General features: G+C 35.9%; 1 protein-coding gene across 1 annotated transcript in view; it reads right to left on the bottom strand.

The window, feature by feature from the left end:
* npr1a (natriuretic peptide receptor 1a) overlaps positions 1-24213 on the bottom strand; it is a 131888-nt gene that overhangs the window by 53873 nt on the left and 53802 nt on the right. Inside the window, exon 5 of the mRNA XM_051136845.1 lies at positions 16780-16915. Coding sequence (XP_050992802.1) covers positions 16780-16915 — 136 coding nt within the window. The remainder of the gene's footprint in view (positions 1-16779; positions 16916-24213) is intronic.

The raw sequence follows: 24213 nt of genomic DNA, 5'->3' as shown, positions 1-24213 counted from the left end.
CACGGGATTGGAAGATGAGCCTCAGAGACGAAGAGGATGTCAATAGACAGTCTGTTGCAGATGGTCAAAGGATGTCCTCATGGACTGTGAGTGGGGGTGAGATGGAGGGATGTGGGTTTCAACATGCTCACCAAATGGTGCTAATTTATGAAGAAATCTGAGAGAGGCCAGGGAGTAGGGCTACAGGGATTACGCCACTGGGAAGATGATCTCTTTGACTTCAGCAAACCCATGATGCAGGAAAGGAAAGCTGAGAAGTCACTCCAAAGGGATGCTGAGTATGGAAGGTATTACAATGCAAAGTGGACATGTTTATGAGCTCGGACTCAAAAAGGAAAGAGTCTGCATCCATATGGATTGCAGAGCGCTGTGGGAAACTGTGGGAGAGAAGCTGCACTGCGGTTTCCTGTGCAAAAATATGGAGTCTAACCCTAAAAACAGAATAATGTACCAAACAGGGTTATTAAATTTAACTAATAGCAAAACTATGAACAAAAAAATAAACATTTTTGGTTCTTAAAATAAGTATCTTAAATGTTAACTGAACGCCCCCATAAAAAAAAACAGTTTAATTCAGCTAGTTCCCAAGAAAACATTTCTCATTTTCATTCAGTTTAACTTGAAGTCCTAAAATGACTAAAACTGAAATAACTGAAAATACAAATAAATAGAAACTATATTGACGTATTAAAAAAAAGTAATAAGTAATAATAAAAATTACACAAAAATGACAAAAACTTTAACATAAATTAAAAAAAAGAATATATAAAAAACTAATTCAAACTATTAAATTAGCTTTTCAATTATTACATTTAAATGTACTAAATTGTTTTCCAGTAAAAGAGTCCGAAATATTGTCAAAACAAGATACAATTATACAAGATACTAAATATACATATTTTTGTTTTCAGAAAAAAAAACTATACAAATGACACAAAATAAGAAACTAAAACAAAATAAGAAAATATAAAAATACAAACTAATTCAAACTACTAAACTAGCAAATTTGAATTTTAAATGTATTTGCCAACCACTTTTGTAGTCTAAATAAAATTTGTTTTTCCAATAAAAAATGGATACATCAATATGTTCTCAATTCACGCCTTGTTTTCCGGTAAAAAATTGAAACATTGACAAAATAAGATACACTTACTAAATGACATTTTTTTGTTTTGTTTTGGGGAACAAAAAAATAATAATAAAACTACTTTCAAACTACTAAATTAGCAAAATTGCACTTTAAATGTATTTGCCAACTGCTTTTGTAGTCCAAATAAAATTATTTTTTTCAATAAAAAATGGATACACCAATATGTACTCAATTTACAAAAAATGTAAACATTGCCAAAATAAAATACAATTACTAAATATTTTTTTTAATTGTACTCAATTTGTGTTACTTTCCAGTAAAAACTAATTCAAAACATTGTCAAAACAAGATACAATTACTAAATTAAATTTTTAGTTTTTGAAAAAAGTAAAACAAATAAAAATGACACAAAAAAGACTACAACTGTAACATCACTTAAAACAAAAAAGGAAATCTAAAAACTATTATAGACTATTAAATTGGCAAAATTGTATTTTAAATGTATTTGCCAATTGTTTTTATAGTCTAACTAATTTTAAAAAAAAAGTAAAAGTAAAAAAGTAAAAAAAAAAAAAAAAAAAACTCAGAAACTATAAAAATAAAAACAAATTCAAATTATTAAATTACCAAAACTTTTAGATGTACTCAATTTGTCTTGTTCTCCAGTTTAAAAATTCAAAACATTGTCAAAACAAGATGCAAATACTAAATTAAATTTTTAGTTTTCAGGGGAAAAAAAACTAATAAAAATGACACAAAAAGGCTAAAACTGTAACATCAATTAAAACAAGAAATATAAAAATAAAAATGTATTTTCCAATTGCTTTTGTATTCCAAATAAGTTTTTTCAAGAAGAAATGGATACACCAATACAGTATAAAAATAGAAACATTGTCAAGACAAAATACAATTATTAAATTACTTTTTTTTCTTTTTAGAAAAATGTACTTAATTCAAAGAGAAAATATGTTAAAATATTTTTTTTTCTTAAACCAACATAAAAGTTTTTTTTTTTTCTAATTTTAAGCTTTTTTCATAACTTTTTGTAAGGTTTGTCTGAAAACAAGTTATTAACCAAATGGTGGCCAATATTACATATCAATGTTATTTTATGTTCAAGACAAATAAAACTCACTAAATGCCTTGAGTTTTACTGCAAATCATTTCAGTACATTGCAATGTACATTAAGAAGTACAGATAGCTAATTTATTTCTTCAAACTTCTTTCATGGCTTCTAACAAATAACAGTTTACTTTGACCAATACAATCTATTCATTATGTGCTTATGTACAGACACCTCTCGAGTCCCATTAAGGGCAAAGCAAATAAAAATAATGAAAAATGCTCCTTATTAAAAAGTAAAATATGCCTCAAATAAAGCAAACAAAAGGTTTAGTATGCTAGAGAATGCACTGCACTGGGTAAAACAGTGCGCTTCATACATAAAGCATGCAGGCTGATTGTGCTGTAGATCTAAACACTAGCATATGCTGGATGAGAGTCTGTGCCAGCTGTCTGACTGCTCTCAGTGTAACACAAACCCACGTGACTCAGCACAATATTCAGATCGTATTACCACATCACAGCGTTTATGCCTCAACGAGCATGCGTATCAACCAACTTTTATGACTCATGCAATTATGTCTTGATTAGCACACCATCAACATATCCAGGCCAGCTATTTTCAAAAGTATGGCTGTTAATCAGTTTACAAATGACACTAAAGCTCTGCTCCAAAACTACTGATCTGCTTCCATAGACAACACTGGATGCAAAATTCACTTTTACATGGTGGTTACATATACACGTGTTGTGGACACAACCATCCAACAAGAGTCAAGTTTCCATCCAGTTTTCTGCAATGTTTAGTTATCGACAAAGAGAATATACGTTAAAAAACTTTTTTGCTTCTCCAGCCTGTTTCCATCCAACTGGTATTTTACCAATAAAATGGTGTGCGTGATGACGTCATCCCTAAAAAAACTAAATGTCACGTAAGTTGGTAAGCACATATATCTGCACTCATACAGTACACATGTATACATGCTTACACTTTTATAAGACCCAATTAGTCAATATAGACTGTAAGCATAGAAATAAATTATAAAATCTGAAGGCTATGTAATATTTCTGTTCAATAAATCCATACAAGTGTAAATGGTATCATAATTTTAATAAAATATACAAAATAAGGCAGAATCTATATATAGCCCCATACGCAGAATTATACCCTTTGCTGCATGACGTCCACTGTAGTGGACAGATATATTTTCTGTCACAGGAAAAAAATGGACAAGAAAAATAGTGTTAAAATGTGGATGAAAGTATTTCTGACATCCTGTTTTGCTGAAAAAATATTTTTGTACCTGTTGGGTTTTCTGAGAATAAAAGAATTTAACACTTATTCCTGAGGCACATGGTGCATCCCCTTTTCCTGTCGCCATTGTGAATATATGATGTAATATCTCAAAACAAAAAAAAGATACAAAGATAATTAAAGAAGTCCACTTCCAGAACAACAATTCACAAATAATTTACTCACCCCCTTGTCATCCAAGATGTTCATGTCTTTATGTCTTCAGAAGAAATTATGTTTTTTTGAGGAAAACATTTCAGGATTTTTCTCCATATAATGGACTTCATTGGTGCCTCGATTATGAACTTCCAAACTGTAGTTTAAATGTAGCTTCAAAGGGCTCTAAATGATCCCACCCGAGGAAGAAGGGTCTTATCTAGCGAAACGATCTGTCATTTTTTTTGATCGGACATCTTTTTTTTTTGAAAAATAAAAAATTGTGTGTTTTAAGCACAAAAGCTTGTGTAGCACAGGCTCGAACGAATGACTCAAAAAACCCGAAGACTCAAAACAGGTGAACTAATTTCAGTACAGAACCTAATAGGATGTTGCGCGACTGAACGAATCACTCCCCGAGACGACTCGTTCTTCTGAGTCACACTAAAGATTTGTTCAAAATGAAAGAATCGTTGCCCATCGTGGACGTGCATCCCAGAGCCTGTGCTACACAAGCTTTTGTGCTTAAAACATACAATTTTTTATTTTTCAAAAAAAAAAAAAAGATGTCTCGCTAGATAAGACCGTTCTTCCTCAGCTGGGATCATTTAGAGCCATTTGAAGCCGCATTTAAACTACATTTTGGAAGTTCAAAATCGGGGCACCATATCAGTCCATTATATGGAGAAAAATCCTGAAATGTTTTCCTCAAAAACCATAATTTCTTTATGACTGAAGACAGAAAGACATGAACATCTTGGTGAGTAAATTATTTGTAAATTGTTGTTCTGGAAGTAAACTTTAAATGGAATTGTGCACTTAAATGGTTCACAATGGCTTCCGAATAGTAGTGACCACGATGCATTAGAGGGTTAAGATCTTACTTAAAAAATCTATTACAAACACAAACACTTGAAAGCCATTTAAGGGATCCTCAAATACATGTAAACAACCCTAAAAAGCACTCTAAAATGTCATCTGTAGAGCATCTCAGCTTTCCCTCTGCTCAGTGTTTCTTGCTGAGCCTCACTCTTCTGGAGTGTCTCCTCCATTGCTGCTATGAGAGGATTTAGTCCATGCCTTCTTGCATGAATACGAATGATGATCTGAGAGCTGCAGATCCTCAAAAGAATCTCATCAGTGACCTCTTGCCCTCTGACCTGAGCTCAGGTCACAAGCAGCACAGTGGATTTACGACCTGGATCTCTCGGGTAATAATGTAAGGTCACGGGGGACAGCGAGAGAGCGAGGCGGAAAGCACTTAAAGTAATGGAAGTGAATGCCGCTTCAGTGTTATCATTCCTCCCTATGGGAACTTGGTCGCACTGCCATTAATGCCACTATTAGATAAGTGTGCTGTGCACTGATGCATTTATTAAAAGCTCTGCACCGCTGCCCATTGACTATAGTGTAAAATAACAGAGCAAGCTTGAAGAAAAAAAAATGTCACTGACATTAAACACAAGGCATCGGGCTGGGTGTTCTTGTGGGTTAAACATCAACAAATGAAGACAGAATTATTAATGTTATGCATTTAGCAGATGCTGTCTTAACCAAGCAACAGTGTATTTTTACTACACGCTCCATCTCCCTGGAGTCACCTGGGGTTAAGTGCCTCGCTAATGTGTAAGCCCTACTGGGGTTTGAACCAACAGCCTTCAAGCCAAGATCATTAACCACCAAACCACAGGACTATAAAAGTACATTTCTGTCTTCATAAATGACAAATATGAATCATTAAAGCACAGAGAAGTCAGTGATTGGTAGCACTGGGGTTAGTACGTTTTTTTTTGTGCTGAAAAGGATAAAAGTGTCTCCCAAATTCATTTTGATTTAGAGTCTATGCCAGACCCCAGCTCCTAAACGAAGATTTCTGTCAGGCAGTCATGTGGAGCACAAAACCAATGTTGCATGGACACCAAAAAGAGACACAAAGAAGGAGAGACATTCATTTGGATGAAACATCTGGAACCAAACTGGAAGAAGAAAGCTGGAGAAGATGCAGGGGACTGAATGTAGCACGTCCATGATGGAAGACACAGGATGAAGTTCTGAAACGTGGAGTGTGAACATAAAATTGGCAGAGGAGCTTGACAGGTCTGTGGCAGAGGAAGAGAGGAGACAGAGGTCACGGAAAGCAGTGTGAGAGGAAAGTGTGAAATGAGAGGGGGAGGAAATAGAGAGGGAAGAAAAACAGGCAGAGCAGGGCAGGATGGGTAAAGGAGGTGTGTCTGCAGATGACAACCCTTGAGAGGAGGACGCAGATGTTACAGGACAAAAAACAAAAAAACAAAAACAGATGACCTTGTTTGTTTTTATGGACAGAGGCTCTGTCCTGCCCACACACACCTGTATTAATACACCACAGATGATGAAGGACAAAAACAAGGAAATAAAGAAAAGAGGACAGCTTTTAGTGGATGAGAGCGAGTGGGTGAAGAAAATTAAAAAGTACTTAAGAAATGCATGCATTCACAACAGCTTTGTCGCAGATGTTTCTCTCAAGACTCTAGTAGACATAAAAAAGACTAGTGCTGTCAATCGACTGAAATATTTAATCACGACTTCATGGGTTTTCTTTTTTTTTTTTTAATGCCAAGAACCTCGACATATAAAGATGGCCTTCTGAGGGACGTCCTTATATGATATTATGACAGCTATATATTTTCATGCATAAAGACCCATTTATAAAGTGTGGGAAAATATTAAGTATGAGAAAACATGTTTCTGAAATTAAATAATTGGCTTTTATTTTGCCACAGTATTAAATCCAAAGCTTTGTTTTACCCTGACTGGGGACAGTACATTTGACCCACTAATGCTAGCTGAAGTAAAATTAAACCAGAATTTTATTTCAGTTGAACCCAATTAAAATGATAGTTCACTCAAAAAACTAAAATCCTGTCATTAATTACTCACCCTCATGTCATTCCAAACCCGTAAGACCTTCATTCATCTTTGGAACACAAATTAAGATATTTTTGATGAAATCCAAGAGCTTTCTGACCCTGCATAAAAAGCAATACAACTGACATGTTTAGGGCCTAGAAAGGTAGTAAAGACATTATTAAAATAATCCATGTGACATCAGTGGTTCACAAGAATACCACGACGCATACATGGACACGTGGACTATTGTCCTTACAAACCTTTCTGGGTCTTGAACGTGTCAGTTACGTTGCTGTCTATGCAGCGTCAGAAAGCTCTCAGATTTCAACAAATGCATATTAATTTGTATTCTGAAGATAAACAAAGGTCTTACAGGTTTAGAAAGACATGACAGTGAGTAAATAATAACAGAATTTTCATTTTTGGGTGAACTATCCCTTTAATTTGTTTTGCAAAGGAGGTTTTTTTCCCACAATACATGTAAGATTTAGCTCTGAATTCCTACTGTTAAACACTATGACTGTCAACAGAATAAAATAATGGCTATTAATCACATGATTTTTTATAAAAATCAGAATGAAAGAATATAATTAAAAAGTCAGAAAATGTGCTAAAATGATTCAAACTATTTAGCATTTTATGTTAAACTACATACTTTTGTTTAAAATATTTACTACAGCTTACAAATCCATAAGACTATGGTTTATGTCATGAATCTGGTCCTGAACGCCAGTGCGCTTGCCACCAGAAGTCGCCTTGCCATTTCACATTACACAGACTGTTGCACCACATCCCGGACTACATTTCCCATCATTCATTGCTCTGATGACACACACAGCTGAGACCAATCAAGCACACTATATAAGCCTTGTACTTCCTTTTTCTAGTTGCCGAGTATTGTACGTTGCATTTAACACTCTCCAGTGTTAGCAACCATTACAGAGCCATTTCCTAGTTTCCTGTGTTTTGTCTGGTTTTCTGAGTTTTGTATTCTCAACTACTTATCTTGTCTAGTCTGTTTAGCTCCCTGCCCTGGGTCTCTCGCATGTTTATAGGATTACCCTTTTGTCTAGACCCCTGGATTACGTTCGCCGTAGATCGACCCTTTCCTGTGTCACAGATTACTCTTGTGTCCAGTCCTAATATACCTGTTTGCTGATGTTTGATTCTGCCTGCTGTTTTGCCCCTGTCTCATGTCAATAAAAGCTTTGCATATGGATCCGCCCACTTCATGCGTCTGTCACTCCGTTACAGTTAATCTGAAACATCAGTTTAAGTATTTTCAATGAAACCTTTAATTTGCTTCAACTGAAAGTCCAGGTAACCAAAATGTAAAAGAACGAAAAATGGCGTTGTAAGGTGTTGTAGGTGTTGTAAAAGTAATCCATATAAATTATTTGCATTATAACCAAAGAGGCAAGCAATGGAGGCACAAACTTCATATTGGTTTATTTTACCAGACCTTTATGACCTTTTTTAATTTTGAAGTTTTGGTTACCTGGTCACTCAATGAAGATTTCATTAAAAATATCTTTATTTGTGTTTCGCAGATTAACCAAAGTCTTGAAATCACATGAGTGTGAATAAATGACAGAATGAACTAGCCCTTTAAATTAAGATTTGAACACTGACAGTTCCAAAAAATTACATTGTATAAACTCTTTATAGCAACTGTTTCACATTTTATACACTCAATCTTAATTACAAACTTCCAGAAATGTTTTGCTGCAAACTTGTTTCCAACTGATCCCCTTTTCATTTATGTTTGTACAAATTACAGTGTTCGCCTGTGGGTGACACTTCAAACTTATTGTGCTTTGATGATAATTGAAGCTGTTGTAAATGTTTCTTTTTTAGAAAAGCATGGACAAAATGTCCCCTGTAACTACATTATGAAGTAAATTTCTATATTTTCTATAAGTACATAATATAAGTAGTGTTTAACCTTGCAAGATATCTGCTTTTTTCTTTTTAATATTTATTTATGGACTTTTTTATGCGTTTATTCGGGCAGGACAGCATAGAGTAGACAGAAAAGCACTGGGTGGAGAGAGAGGGGAGCGGGGTTGACAAAGGACCATGAGACGGGATTCGAACTTGGGTCGCCGTGAGCTGCATGCATTGATGTCGACGAATAAAAAAACAATAGAATGCTGAAAAAACAATAGAAACCACCAAAGAATTTTTAATGGTTTTATTGGTTATACTGGGAATTGTACTGGTTTTAATGGTAACTTTAATGGTGCCTGTTGGTCTCTACTCGCCTTTTAGTGGTGGCTTGTTAAAACCACTAAATCCTAATGGAACATGTCCCAAAACACACTAGAGGAAACCATTTTAATGGTTAAAAGTTGATGTTTGTAATGGTATTTGTAGTGAAAACCATTAGAATTTCTGTGATTTTTTTGTATTGTTTCTTAAGCAAGGAGGATAGTTTGTGATTTGGTCTTAGTTAGAAATCCTTTTCACTATTCCTAACATTTCACAGATTTAGGAGCTAGTCTTAACACTAAAACACTTTGTCTTTCTTTCTTCAGTCGTAAAGAAATTATGTTTTTTGAGGAAAACATTTCAGCATTTTTCTCCATATAATGGACTGATATGGTGCCCCGAGTTTGAACTTCCAAAATACAGTTTAAATGCGGCTTCAAATGATCCCAAATGCGGTTGTAAACTCGTCTTGTCTTACTCTGCCTGGACTGTTTTTGTTCCGGTTTATGACAGTTAGGGTATGTCGAAAAACTCCCATCCCATGTTCTTCCTCAACTTCAAAATCATCCTATATCGCTGTTTTACCTTTTTTGTTAAGGGTGTTTGATCTTCTTTGCATGTTCACTTTGCAAAGACTGTGTCGGTACTTCTGCAGTGATGTAGGATGATTTTAAAATGATTTTTGCAGTTGAGGGAGAAAATATGATTGGAGTTTTTTGTCTTGAGCCAGAATACATAGAGTTCAGGCAGAGCAAGACAAGATGAGCGTTTGAGATTAAAATGTATTTAAATTGAATATTTTTTTTTTGAATGAAAAGATCAATCTTTTCACTAGACAAGACCCTTCTTCCTCGGCTAGGATCGTTTACAACCGCATTTGGGATCGTTTGAAGCCGCATTTAAACTGAATTTTGGACATTCAAAATCGGGGCACCATATCAGTCCATTATATGGAGAAAAAGCTGAAATGTTTTCCTCAAAAAAACATAATTACTTTATGACTGAGAAAAGAAAGACATGAACATCTGGGATGACAAGGGGGTGAGTACTTTATAGGTGAATCTTTGTTTTGGAAGTGGACTTCCCCTTTAAGATGTTTTGTGGATATGATTCCTAGATATTCCTGCAACATCTGTGTAAGTGAGGACCTTTCTTTAAAATTTGATCTGCAAATTTAATTCCCATATCCATGTCGGTTCACAAAGTTCTCTCAAGAGTTCCACTATTAAATACTCATTCTGTGTTTAGCTGTGTGCTGAAGGAGTTATTGGTCTGTTGGGTGTTGTTGTGCTCCACAAATGGATATGTAGTAGTGAGAGAGGCCTGGGCGATTGAATTTGTCTGTGGTAAATATGGTGAAATTGGATTTATGCATAGCAGGTCATCGGAGGGAGAGAGAGACAGTGAGAGAGAGAAGATAATGGGGATTTCAGGCAGATAAATGGAGGGGTGAAGAAGGAGATGGAGCAGAAAGGTGACGGCGTCAGGAGTGTTGGAACAGGGGAAAAGGAAGAACGGGCAATTTGAGAAGCTTGACGGCATTTGTGTTTAAATTGGGGACATATTGAGTCCAAACAAACAGTAGAGGGGGGAATCATCCAGTCACAAACAATTCAAATAGGATTCTGGCATGACGGCAGTATGAAGTTATTCTGCTGTGAACTTCTGGATTTCCCTCAATCGCATATCAGTGATTGAATGTGCAATAATGCTTCTCACAGCAGCAGAGAAGCCCACTGTTTTTCTTTGAGAGGGGGTGAATAGTCATTACATCCACAGATTCAGTCATTTGCAAGTACTATGTGTTGTTGTAATAGCCGTTTGATGGAAAAAAACTACAAACACAAGAATAAAAATTACCATGTGTATGTAGCTCATAACTGATACAGCATTATCCTTTAATAGAAATATAATATCTTTACTTCATTTGTTTCTTTACTTTATATCCATTGTTTGTTTTGTTCTTTCTTTTTTTGTTTCTATTTTTTTTTCATTTGTGCAATACTACTCATTTTCCTTCTGTGACATTTGTTTGTTCTTTTGTTTGTTTTGCATTGGTTCTTATTTTCCTTTCATTTGTTTGTTCTTTCTAATATTTGTTCAATTGTTTTGTTCATTTTTGCATTGGTGTGTTCTTTCTAATATTTGTTTATATGTTTGTTCGTTCTTTTGCTTGTTTTTGCATTGGTTCTTATTTTCCTTTCATTTGTTTATTCTTTCTAATATTTGTGTTCTTTTGTTTGTTTTTGCATTACTGATTATTTTCCATTCATTTGTTTGTTGTTTCTAATATTTGTTTGTTTGTTTGTTTCGTTTATATTCATTTATATGTTTGTTTTCTTCTTTTGTTTGTTTGTTTTTATATTAGTTCTTATTTTCCTTTCATTTGTTTGTTCTTTCTATTTTGTTCATTCTTTCATTTGTTTTCACATTAATTTTAGTTTTCCTTTTTTTGTGCTAATATTTGGTTATATGTTCATTCTTTCTTTTGTTTGCTTTTGCATTAGTTCTTTAATTCCTTCGTGATTGCTTCTTCAAATTTTTGTTCATTCTTATTTTCCTTTCATTTGTTTGTTCTTTCTAATATTTGTTCATTCTTTTGTTCATTTTTGCATTACTTTTTATTTTCTATTCGTTTGTTCTTTCTGATTTTTGTTTGTTTTTGCGTTACTTCTTATTTCCTATTCATGTTTGTTCTTTCTTTTATTTATTTTTGTTTTAGTTTATTATTTTCCATCCATTTGATTGTTCTATTATTTGTTTAAATGTTTTTCTTCTTTTGTTTGTTTTTGCATTAGTTCTTATTTTCCTTTTATTTGTGGTAATATTAGATTATACGTTCATTCTCTCTTTTGATTATTTTTGCATTAGTTTATTATTTTCCATTCATGTGATTGTTCTATTATTTGTTTATGTTTTTCATCTTTTGTTTGTTTTTGCATTAGTTCTTATTTTCCTCTCATTTGTTTGTTCTTACTAATATTTGTTTGTTATTCTATTTGTTTTTGCATTAGTTCTTATTTTCTTTTCATTTGCTTGTTCTTTCTAATATTTGTTTGTTTGTTTTTGGATTACTTCTTATTTTCTATACATGTTTGTTCTTTCTTTTGTTTGTTTTTGTATTAGTTTATTATTTTCCTTTCATTTGTTTGTTCTTTCTGTTTTGTTCATTCTTTCGCATTAGTTTTTGTTTTCCTTTTGTTTGTGCTAATATTTGGTTATACGTTCATTCTTTCTTTTGTTTGCTTTTGCATTAGTTCTTTAATTCCTATAACTTGTTTGCTTCTTCAAATTTTTGTTCAAATGTTAATTCTTTTTTGTTTGCTTGTGCATTCATTCTTATTTTCCTTTCATTTGCTTGTTCTTCCTAATGTAAATTTCGGTTTAAAACACACACACATCTGGTTTTCTATCCTTGTAGGGACTCTCCAAGGGCTTATTGGTTTTTATACTGTACAAGCCGTATTGTCTATTGCCCTACACCATCTCTCCACCATCTCTACACCTTACATTCTCAAAAAACTTATTCTGTACGATTTATAAACTTGTTTACCCATGGGAACCTCAATTTAGGTCCCAACGGTGACATGTGCCCCCATGAGTCAGTGTGTATTCAGTATTTTTTTTTTTTTAATTTCATAAAACACTGTTTAGTATGTTTTTTTAAGCCTTTTGGTTTACAGGGACACATTGTAGTACAGACACACAAAACATTATGTTCTGGTTGTTGGTGAAGCTTACTGTTCGTGAGCCAAGGTATTAGGTATTTTGTTGACAGAAGCCCCAAGGATGGCTGACACTTTCACTACAACACAAGTCATCCCAGTGAAAGTGTGAAACTGAACTGGCTGGGACAGATTCACTGATGTGAATTCAGTAGCCTAGACACTCAACAGAGAGAGTTTTATTTTGCCTTGTCAAGTTTTTAAATAATTGATTAATGTAAGTGTTAATGTTTTTAAATAAAAAAGTTTTCTAAACCTCATCAACACTTTTTTCTGTTTGATCTTTCTTTTCTTTGTATATTCATTCTTTTCTTTATTTGTTTGTCTGTTTGTTTATAACAGAGCTTTTCCGCTCAAGTCCTGCAAAGTTTAGTTCTGACTCTAATCCAACAAACCTGCATGTCATTTTCTAATAATGCTGAAGATCTTGATTTGACCATCTTCAGATGTGGAGCTGAACTATGCCAGGCAAAGCCACAGACAGTTAATCTGAAGAACCCCAAGTTTGTTCTTTCTTTTTGTTTATTTATTTGTATTTTCCTTCCACTTGTCTGTTTAGTTTTACATTTTTCTATTCCATTTCAATATGCTTATGTGAAACAAACACACATTGACACATCAACCACATGTTGCATACAAATACATAAAGCAGTTTTTGTGCACGTGTGGGCTCAGGATCGATTTATTATGTATCCCGTTATCTCACACATGCAAAAGAACATACATAAGTTATATAAGATCTAAAACCATAAAACTCAAATATAAGCGTCTAAACTGAGGCACAGTTTACCTCTAAAGCCTATTTCTTTTCTAAATGCCTTCCTCTAATCATCGTGACGTCGGCTCTGTGATTTGAGTGTGACTTGATTGTGGGTGTTGGACCTTGTTGTAAAGACGGGTAAGATTGCCAATTGGCAACGTGTGCCATACTTAGACTGGTGCTGGTTGGACCCTTAAGGGGATATTGAACACAAGCTGCAGAGCAAACTAAACACATCTTATTAATGAGCTCAGGCAGACAAAAGAGAGAAAGAGAGGAAGACCAAAAAAAGACATAGGCTGGAGAACTGGAGAAACGACAGACATTTCTTTTCCCCCTATTAGTGTCCTGTTTGCTTTTTATAAACAAACTCACTCCTCGCCAGAAATCTCATCTTGGAGCTGAATGAGACACCTGCGATCTAAAGATAAAGACACCTGGAGGAGCAGAGCGTCTACGCGGCTCAATCTGAGGCGCTAATAATCTCCAAGTTGATCAAAGCGGCCGCACTGAGTATTGACTTGAGTGGCAAGAACTGAAAAAAGATGCATTCGTAAGACATTTAATGAGCAGTTCGGTTGAGTATCATTCAAACTGAATGTCCAAACACAGCATGCTCGGATACTTCTGCTGATGTATTCTGCAGAGTAACTCGTTGAAAACCGAGTAATGAAGTTTCCATCATGGGCTGTTACACCTGCAGAATAATATGCATCAGCTGTATTATTCCTAACCACAACTTTAAGATTAAAGAGAACTGTGTTTTATACGAACGAGTGAATGTGTGGACAAGCTGTCTAGGTGACTTCTAGTCTCAGCCACAGGCGTTACGCCTGTAGGCCGCCCACAGTCCATTCACCGTCTGTCTGATTCATAATGCTCACAGAACTAGAAAGGACTCAGTGGGGCGAGCTCTAATCTGATTGGTTGACGTTACAGAAATTACAGGTGTGAGACTCCTGAAGGATTAAAAAAACACTGGATTAGTTACTTCATGCATTTAGACTGTTGGGACTGCTGATTCATTATGCACACTGCATTTACACTTATTTCCACATAAATGTTTCTCCTTAAAATGCATCTGCTCTTCCTGTTCTAAATGCAAATGCTAATGTAATACCAGGTAATGTAATTTTCTATTAAGCACTCTCTTCACTTTTTATGGTAATTAGTGTTCCCAGAAATTATCATCTGTATGCAGACTTAGTTCCTGTACATGGACATAATTACTTAAAGCCTTTATGTACAATGCATTATAAAGGTATTTAAAATGTATGTTGTAATCCATTATGTCTTTTTAAAAATAACTGTATCAAAGTTAAAATGCATTATTATGTTTGCTTGTCATTATACTTTCAGAAGGTGTAACTGTGAATAGATAAGTATCATAACGTATTACAACTGTGGTTACAATTATTCGTGAAATCATAAAATGCATTATATGGTGCATTACAAGGCATAATTAATGCATTAAAACTACTTTTATATTGCATTACAGGCAAAGGCTTTAAGTAAAGTATTACCGAATGTTTTTGCATGTGTTTATACATGTTTTAGCTATCGGATCAGGAAAAACAAATGAGTAATGTTAGTGAGTAAAGTTAGTGGCATTAAATCTTTGAAAGACACTCGTTAACAGACAGTTTAGTAGATATAACTAGATAATAAACTAGATATTAAACAAAACAAAGCACAAAAAATAACTAAAAAAGCAGAACAAAAGCAAACTTCAAAAAGCAAAAACAAATGTAAACCACTTCAAAGCCAAGCAAAACACAAAATGAAATCAAACAGCAAAAAGCAAAACAGACCCTAAATCACATCAAAGCAAAGCAAAACAAAACATAAAACAAAAAACACAAGTCAAAGCAAAGAAGCAAACAAAACAAAAAGCAAAACAAACAAATCAAAGCACAGCAAAGCAACGAAACAAAACAATAAAAAAAACAAAGCAAAACAAAAACAAAAAAGGAAAATTAAAGCAAAACAAATCAAATCAGACCAAATCAAAACCAAAGTAGATGAGTTAAGTTTAAGAACAAACTTTGAGTTGGCTTGAGAAAGCCTAGCCTGAAAGTTTGAAGCAGTTGTAAAAGTATGAAAGGTAATGTTGTATCATGATTTAGCACATTGCTTACATGATTTAATGTGCTGTAAGCATGTTTTAGCATGATTAGCAAGTTACTGGCATGTTGTTAGCATGATTATGAAGTCACTTGCATGTTTATACCCTGATTAGCATGTTGCTAGCATGTTTATAGCCTGATTAGCATGTTGCTAGCATGTTTCTAACATGATTAACATGCTACTAGCATGTTTCTAGCATTATTAGCCTGTTACTTACATGTTGTTAACATGATTAGGAAGCCACTATCATGTTGCTAGCATGATTAGCATGTTACTTACATGTTGTTAGCATGATTAGCAAATTACTAGCATGTTGCTAGCATGATTAACAAGTTACCGGCATGTTGCTAGCATGATTAGCATGTTACTAGCTTGTTGCTGCCATGTTTCTAGCATGATTAATACATTACTAACATGTTAGTTTGATAAGCATGTCACTAGCATGTTTCCAGCATGATTATATTACTAGCATGTTGTTAACATAATTAGCATGTTGCCATCATGTTTCTAACATGATTAGCATGTTACTAGTATGTTGCTAGTATGATTAACAAGTTACTAACATGTTGCTAGCATGATTAGCAAGTTACTAGCATATTGCTAGCATGTTTCTAACATGGTTAGCAAGTTAGTAGCATGTTACTAGCATGATTAGCATTTTACTAGCAGTTGTTAGCATGATTAGCAAGTTACTAGCATGTGGCTAGCATGTTTCTAGCATAATTAGCATGTTGTTAGCATGTTTCTAGCATGAGTAACATGTTTAAAACAGCTAAAACCAGTTGATCCAGTAAAAAAACAGCTAAAAAACAGCTAAAACCAGCCTATGCTGGTTATCCAGTCTTAGCTGGTTTAACCTTGGCTGGTCTTTTAGCAGGTCTCCCAGCTTGGCCAGCTAAAAGTGGCCAAAACCACATTAAACACCTTTAAACACCTTTAAAACCAGTCTGGGAAACCAGCCAAAACAGCCATTCAGCTTAGGCTGGTTTAGCTGTTTTTTTTTTTTTTAAGTAGGAAGTTGTTAAGCTTTACTACAGCAATAAACAGCTTAGAAGCACCATAGGTCTCTTTGTATAAAAGTTTTCACCCCCTCAATGAAAGTCAATGTGGGATTTTAGGTGGTTTTGATATTGGTTTTTGAAAACCGTAAGACGGATCAGTCAGAAAAGATATAGCAACTAACTTCAGACCAGTCTGAAGGTCTGACCTGAGTTTGGTGGCTGTAGCTTTAAAGCTCTAGGAGGAGATACTGACTACGTTTTTGGCTTAAAAACCTAAAAACAAAAAAGCAAAGCAAAACAAAAAGTGCTTGGAGAATGTGAACGAAATTTAGTGGTTGATGTTACACATTTGTCAAAATGGTTTCTTCCTGTTCAGATTTAGCTGCTGCGTTTTCCAGACTTTCTGTCATTCAACCCAAAATTTGGCTGTGCTAGACTATAGGTGACTTTAAACAGAACTGACCATGGTATGTGCGATTCCACATCCGCTTATTGATAACGTCCCCTGGGGGCCTCACACCCGAGCGATCCAGAGTTTCGTTCAGGGCATGAGAATACAGCATGACTCCGTCGTGGAATGAGCCAGAAATCAGATTCACCTGGAAGAGAGGAAGTGCACAAATTACAAACTAGCATTAAATCTCCAAATAACTGGGGTTTAAATATGATTACTTTTATTAGATTACCAGGTCTCTAGAGATCATAATGATAGTATGTTTAGCAGAAAACTTGACAGGGTCGCAAGAATGTAATTCGATGATCCACACAAGACTGTGTGCAAAGAAAAATGGCAGCGTTCCTTTAACAGCATTCTGTTTAATATCACACATTCCTCCTAAATACTTTGAAATACATCCTGTCTCTCATGTGCTTATTTCAACACATAGAGTATTTGTTTGATAATGGAAATAAATTCTAAAACGGCGAGGAGTTAAGAAGTAAGAGTTATTTTAAACTTGTTATTTACATCAGGAGGAGCATCATATTTATTTATTTTTATCTAAATGAAAATTAATTAATACTCAGAATGAAACCCACACCCCAAAGTGCAGAATATACAATTAAATCATCTGAATTCAGTCATATTTATTAAATAAAATATGTTTTTGTGCTTCATTGTGTGTTTAACATGCATGAAGCCTAAAAGATGTCTTTTTGTTACAACAGAAGTTCATTACATAATTTTGTTTTGAAAAAAAAAACATATTGCAAATACATAAATAGCACGTTTTCTGTAAAACTCAGCGTGTCTTATGCACATCTGCTATGCAGTATTGCACGGCTCATGCTCACAGTGCTGTAACCTTTTAATATAGGCAAAAAAAAATAATAATAAAAATTAAGCAGCGCTAAAATACGCAGCGTGAATCAGGCGATGTCTCCCCACGGACCATTATTACTGACGCACAAACCGATAAACGCTGGACATTTAATGTACCGTAATTTTACGGTAAAGATAGATAAATAGATAGATAGATAGATACATGGGAATTACTTTTCATGGTTAATAATGTATGCAATTTCAGCAATAAAAATGTTGATTTTTCTAAAAAGGAAACAAATTAGTCGTTTATTTTAAGAAACCTATCTTATTTTCTCTTGTATATTTAGTATTGCTCTTTAGTAAAGAAAAATGACTTCTTATCCGATTACTTGATTAATCAATAGAATAATCGGTAGAATACTCGATTACTAAAATAATCGATAGCTACAGCCCTAATCATCAGAGATGGAAAGTAGCAATTTTTTTGTCCAGATTCACCTAATAACATCAATCAGGTGTTTGAAATAACTTCTTTTTGTGATCTGACATGGTTCTAATACCCAAGATGGCTTTAAGAACACAGATAAGCCATATTGTCGCAATCATGTTTCATCAGGTAAAACGTCTCTTTCTGCATTTTATTCAGCTACAGCGATACCTGGGTGCCTTGCCTTTGTCCACATTATTGTTTTCCTGGAACATCATGAGATTTATTACTTCTGTGAGTCTCACTTGTGGAGTTTTTCTCAAGGGCGCCCTCCGGCTACCAGTAAGAATGAAACAAACATTACTTTACGTGTGGACTCACTAATGTTTACAACATCGTATTTTGGATATAAATGGGAAAAATAACACTCTAAAGACATTGCAAGTAAACATCCATATCTATACATTTTTCTCCAGTGTAAAGTGTACAGAATTTATTTTTTCTTTCAGTGGATGTGTAAGATTCATTGATAAAAATTAAAGGGATAGTTCACCCAAAAATGAAAATTACCATTGATTTACTCATTCTCAAACCATCTTAGGTGTATATGACTTTCTTCTTTCAAACAAATACAGTCGGAGTTATATTAAAAATGTCCTGTCTCTTTTTAACTTTATAATAGCAGTGGATGGGTGTTGAAATTTTTAAGTCCAATAAAGAGCATGCATCCATCATAAAAAGTGCTCCACATGGTTTCGGGGGTTAATAAAGTCCTTCTGAAGTGAAGTGATGCATTTGTGTAAGAAAAACATTTATATTTACAACTTCATAAACCATAATCTGTAGCTTCAGCTAACGGTACGCACGTTCACAAGAGAGTGGCGTTCTAGCGGATGACGTAGGTGAATGCGCGGAAATGCAGTGGAGAGAGCAAGACACCAGTCATGAATCAGAAGTACAAAACAAGGATGTTAGAGGATTTCAATATAAGCCACGAGGAGACTGGTTTTCCTTTGCTAGCATATTCTCACCGGAGCTTACGCTATGCCTACTTTATACGTCATACACTGGAACACAACTCTTGTGAATGTAACAGTTAGCTGAAGCTAGAGATTACGGTTTATAAAGTTTAAAATATGGATATTATTCTTACACAAACACATCGATTTGCTTCAGAAGGCTTTATTAACCCACTGGAGCCATGTGGAGCACTTTTTATGATGGATGGATGTACTTTATTTTGCTTCAAAATTTAAACACCCATTCACTGCCATTGTAAAGTTTAGAAGAGGCAAGGCTTTTTTTAAATATAACTCCAATTGTATTCGACCTAGGATGGCTTGAGGGTGAGTAAGTCATGGGGCAATTTTCATTTTTGGGTGAACTATCCCTTTAAAAATTTACTGTTTTTTTTATCATAAATAAAAATTTTTATAATAAAACCTTACACATTTCTAATGATTCATAGTTATAGGCCTCCTGCATGTTTACCTGGGTAAACAAGTCTAAATTATGCTTGCACTCTAATCTTTCTGTTTGCATTTCAATAAAATGTACAGTATAACTCAATTTTGTCATTTTTAAAGCATCATAATAACTTTCATCCTACAATCTAGGATGTGGCCTAGGTGATGGCAAATAGTTTTTTTTTCATCAGCTTGGTCTTTCCTCTGCTTGTGTTCTAACTGGTGGTTGTAATAAATTATAAGATAACTAACAAACTAGTACTGTAAGTACTAGTACTTAATTATTTATGTGGTGAAATATTGTGTAATAAAAGTGGTATGAGTGCACTGTATCCCTTAAATGTCCATCTAGTTTGAACTTGCCACTTGCTAGCAACTGCTTTCTTCATGGAAGCATTATAATATTAAATTGAGTTTTAATATTTTATTAGCTAACCAAACGTAAAGCTTCCACCAAGAAAAACTATCAAGCGTATAGTTCTGACTTAAGTTGCCTGGATGAGTCCGTGTTATTAGCTTTTACCAGTTGTTATCAAAGAATAACATACCTTGGAATGTCATGACTGACCAATCAGAATCAAGCATTCCACAGAGCCGTGTAATAATTTAATTTAAAGCACAGCCACCACAAATTCAGACTTAACACCTCTCATTTATTTTGAGATAATTCTGTTAAATACAGATTTTAAATCATAACAAGAAATAGTTTAATAGCTATGATACTGGTTTTGAAATAAAAAAAAAATTGCATAGTTATGACTGGCATCTAATTAGCCTTGGAAAAAAACTCTTAACAAATAAAGCATATGCATAAACCCAAATAGGAAATAAAACTTATCAACTTGAAAAGTTATCAAATAAGCATGTGTCTTATTCTGTGTCTTAAACTCCTGAAACAGTGGTGTTTCATTTTAGAGCAGTCAATGCAGTTTCTGAAAGTAGTAAATTCAATATGTGTGTGTGAGAAAAAAATTAAATATAACCCCCTTTGTAATCATTAACATTTTTAAAAGTAACTGTAACTAATTACAATTACATTTATTTTGTAATTAAATTACGTAATTGCGTTATATGTAGCTAGTTACAGCCCAACACTGGTTACATATCAACAACATGTGCACTGACTTCCCACAAGTCTGAGAACACAAACACGCACCCGAGAGAGCGGCACAGCCAAGGACACTAAATTACATTATGGTATGCTTTATTGCCCTTACATGACGTCCAGTCGTGATTACAACCACCCCACATGTGTGAGAATCTGAACTGAACAGTTTCTGTACTGCTGTTTCCCAGCAGTCTTTGGGGACCTGAGTTTCACTGGGTAAACATGTACATATATCAGCTGCTGTGATGTTGGTATGTGAACATGTGCATGAGAGACGGTTCTGAAAGCTCAGACTGACATGTGATTATTCAGACTGTGGGTCTGCTGCTCGGTCATTAATCACCACTCTGTTTGAATAAGAACCTGATACAACAGTTGCCTGCTACAATCTGAACATTTTACTTTTTACAGTATACATCTACAACTCGAACGTTTTACAACAAAGTCTTCTATCATGATTCAAATATCCAGGGCATCTTAAAACCTGATCATGAATAACTAATTTGGCTAAATTTAGGCAAGGGAAAGATGCATTTCCAGCCAAAAATCAGCCATCTGTCCACCTTACAAACCATCCATCTACCCAATGCCACTACCGTTACACACTACGTATAATTTAAAGGGAAACCAGACAGGATCCTAGCTGAATTGAGCTTTATTTGACTTCTAAAATCTTGTCAAAGTTAAGTAACTAGCCTAAAATGTCAGTCAGTCTAAGCTAAAGCAGTCCACAGGTAGAAGTCAGTGGCGCAGAGCCAGATGGTTGCTGGCAAACTCTGAGCTCCGGCATAGCGTAATGAAACAGAGGGAAAATGCTTCAAAAAGCCAAAGGAGGCAGAGAGATGTACAAAAGTGTGGTTGTCATAGCAACTATAGACAGAGCTTGTACTCATCGATACGGAACATCTGTGGGTGACGGCGGATTTGGAGATTACTGGAGGAGAGAAGGAGATCGCTACTGTCCTGAGAGAAAGAGAAGTGCGCAATGAAATGCAAATTATGGGTAAAAGGTTGAATGGACTGAGAGAGTGGGAGATGAGGGGGACTAGACCAAAAAAAACAAATTGGTTCAGAGATACTGAGAAAAACATTGCGGAAACAAAATAAAGGATCGAAAGCAATTACAGAATCAGACTGTGAGAGATCAAGAAAAAAGAGAGAGAGCAACAGCATATTTACATGTGCTAAAAGACTGTGAGACACAAACAAATCCAAATAAAACTACGACAACAACAGAAAACAACCATGGTATGGGTCTTTTTATGCAGTTGCTAGGGTGTTGCTATATAGTTGCTAAGGTATTCTGGGTGGTTGCCTGGGTGTTGTGGCATAGCAGTTGCCTGGGTGTTGCTATGCAGTTACAAGGGTTTTGGATGGTTGCCTGGGGGATTGACACAAAGCACGTCCCATGGTGTTGTTATGCAGTTGCTAGGGTGTTCTGGGTGGTTCCTGGGTGTTTCTATGCAGTTGCTAGGATGTTTTGGGTGGTTGCCTGGGTAGTGTGGCATAGCAGTTGCCAGAGTGTTACTAAGCAGCTGCTAAGATGCTCTGGGGGTTGCTATGGAGTTGCTAGGGTGTTCTGGGTGGCTGCCTGGGTGTTTCTATGCAGTTGCTAGGGTCTTCTGAGTGGTTGCCTGGGAATTGATGCATTGCAGTTGCCGGGGTGTTGTTATGCAGTTGCTAGGGTGTTCTCGGTGGTTGCCTGGGTGTTTCTATGCAGTTACTAGGGTCTTCGGCGTGGTTGCCTGGGAATTGATGCATAGCAGTTGCCAGAGTCTTACTAAGCAGCTGCTAAGATGCTCTGGGGGTTCCTATGCAGTTACTAGGGTGTTCTGGGTGGTTGCCTGGGTGTTTCCATGCAGTTACTAGGGTCTTCGGCGTGGTTGCCTGGGAATTGATGCATAGCAGTTTCCAGAGTGTTGCTATGGAGTTACTAGGGTGTTCTGGGTATTTGTCTAGGTGTTGCTAGGTTAATCTGGATGGTTACTGCATAGCATTTGTCTGGGTGTTCTGGGTGATTGCAAGGCTGTTACTATGCAGTTGCCTGGGTGTTGCTATACAGTTGCTAGGGTGTTCTGGATGTGGTAATGCAGTTGCTAGGGTGTTCTGGGTGGTTGTCTGGGGACAGATGGATAACAGTTGCCAGGGTGTTGCTATGCAGTGGCTATGGTGTTCTGGGTGATTGCCTAGGCGTTGCTAGGTTAATCTGGGTGGTTACTGTATAGCAGTTATCAGGGTGTTCTGGGTAATTGCAAGTCTGTAGCTATGCAGTTGCTAGAGTGTTCTGGGTGGTTGCCTGGGTGTTGCTATGCAGTTGCTAGGGTGTTTTTGGTGGTTTCCTGGGGATTGATGCATAGCAGTTGCCAGGGAGTTGCTATGTAGCTTCCATGGTATTCAGGACAATTGCCTAGGTGTTGTTTGGTTAATTTGGGCTGTTACTGAATAGCGGTTGTCAGGGTGTTCTGGGTGATTACAAGGTTGTCACTATGTGGTTGCCAGGGTCTTGCTGTATATTTGCTAGGGTGTTCTGCTAGGGTGTTCTTGGTGGTTGCCTTGGCATGGCTATACAGTTTCATTGGTATTCAGGATGATTGCCTAAATGTTGCTAGGTTAATCTAGGCAGTTCAGCAGTGTCAGGGTGTTCTGGGTGATTGCAAAGCTGTTACTATGTGGTTGCTAGGGTGTACTGGGTGGTTGCCTGTGGACTGACACATAGCAGTTGCCAGAATGTTGCTATGCAGTTGCTAGACAGTTCTGGGTGGCTGCCTGGGTGTTTCTATGCAGTTGCTAGGGTATTCCGAGTGATTGCCTGGGTGTTGCATTGCAGTTGCTAGGGTATTCTCGGTGGTTGCCTGGGGATTGCTCCATAGCAGTTGCTAGGATGTTGCTATGCAGTTGTTAGAGTGTTCTGGGTGGTTGTTTAGGGATTGCTGCATAGCAGTTTCCAGGGTGTTGCTATGCAGTTGCTATGGTGTTCTGGTTATTTGCCTGGGTGTTCTTAAGTAGATTCCATGGTGTCCAGGATGACTGCCTAGGTGTTGCTTGATTAATCTGGGCAGTTACTGCATAGCGGTTATCAGGGTGTTCTGGGTGAATGCAAGGGTGTTACTATGCGGTTGCCAGTGTGTTGCTGTACAGCTGCTAGGGAGTTTTGGTTGGTTGCCTGGGAGCTGCTTTGGATTTGAAAAGGGTTTCCTATCTGGTTGGTTACTTCCACCCCAATTTTTTTAATATAATATTCTGGTCTCTACATGGCTCAAGTCCATCCTGTTTTGTCACTATGGAATGTTTTGCATGTTTTATCAGCATCTGACTGCATACTTCCTCAATAAGCCTCAACAAGAACTACTAATGACAAAATCTTTCACGAGCAGCAAGATATTTGTTATTTGTCCTCCATTATACATGATTCCCAGTTCAACAGTTTCTGCAACCTCTGATGAATGACTGCACTTGTTGTTCCCACCATTAGATGTTTCTACATGGGAAAGCTCATTGTAGATTAAATCCCCTAAAAAGGAAGCAGCTTTTGCCACACCTGTCTCCATTTGTGTTATTTTTTCTGTGCACAGTCACGTACGTCACAGTGAAATGGGTCATCTAATCAGAGAGCCTTGCCATAGGCAGTGCCT

This window comes from Labeo rohita, chromosome 19 (assembly GCF_022985175.1).
Source record: "Labeo rohita strain BAU-BD-2019 chromosome 19, IGBB_LRoh.1.0, whole genome shotgun sequence".
Classification (NCBI taxonomy): Eukaryota; Metazoa; Chordata; class Actinopteri; order Cypriniformes; family Cyprinidae; genus Labeo; species Labeo rohita.
The sequence above is the reverse complement of the archived record's forward strand: the minus strand, read 5'-3'. Positions and strand labels throughout refer to the sequence as shown.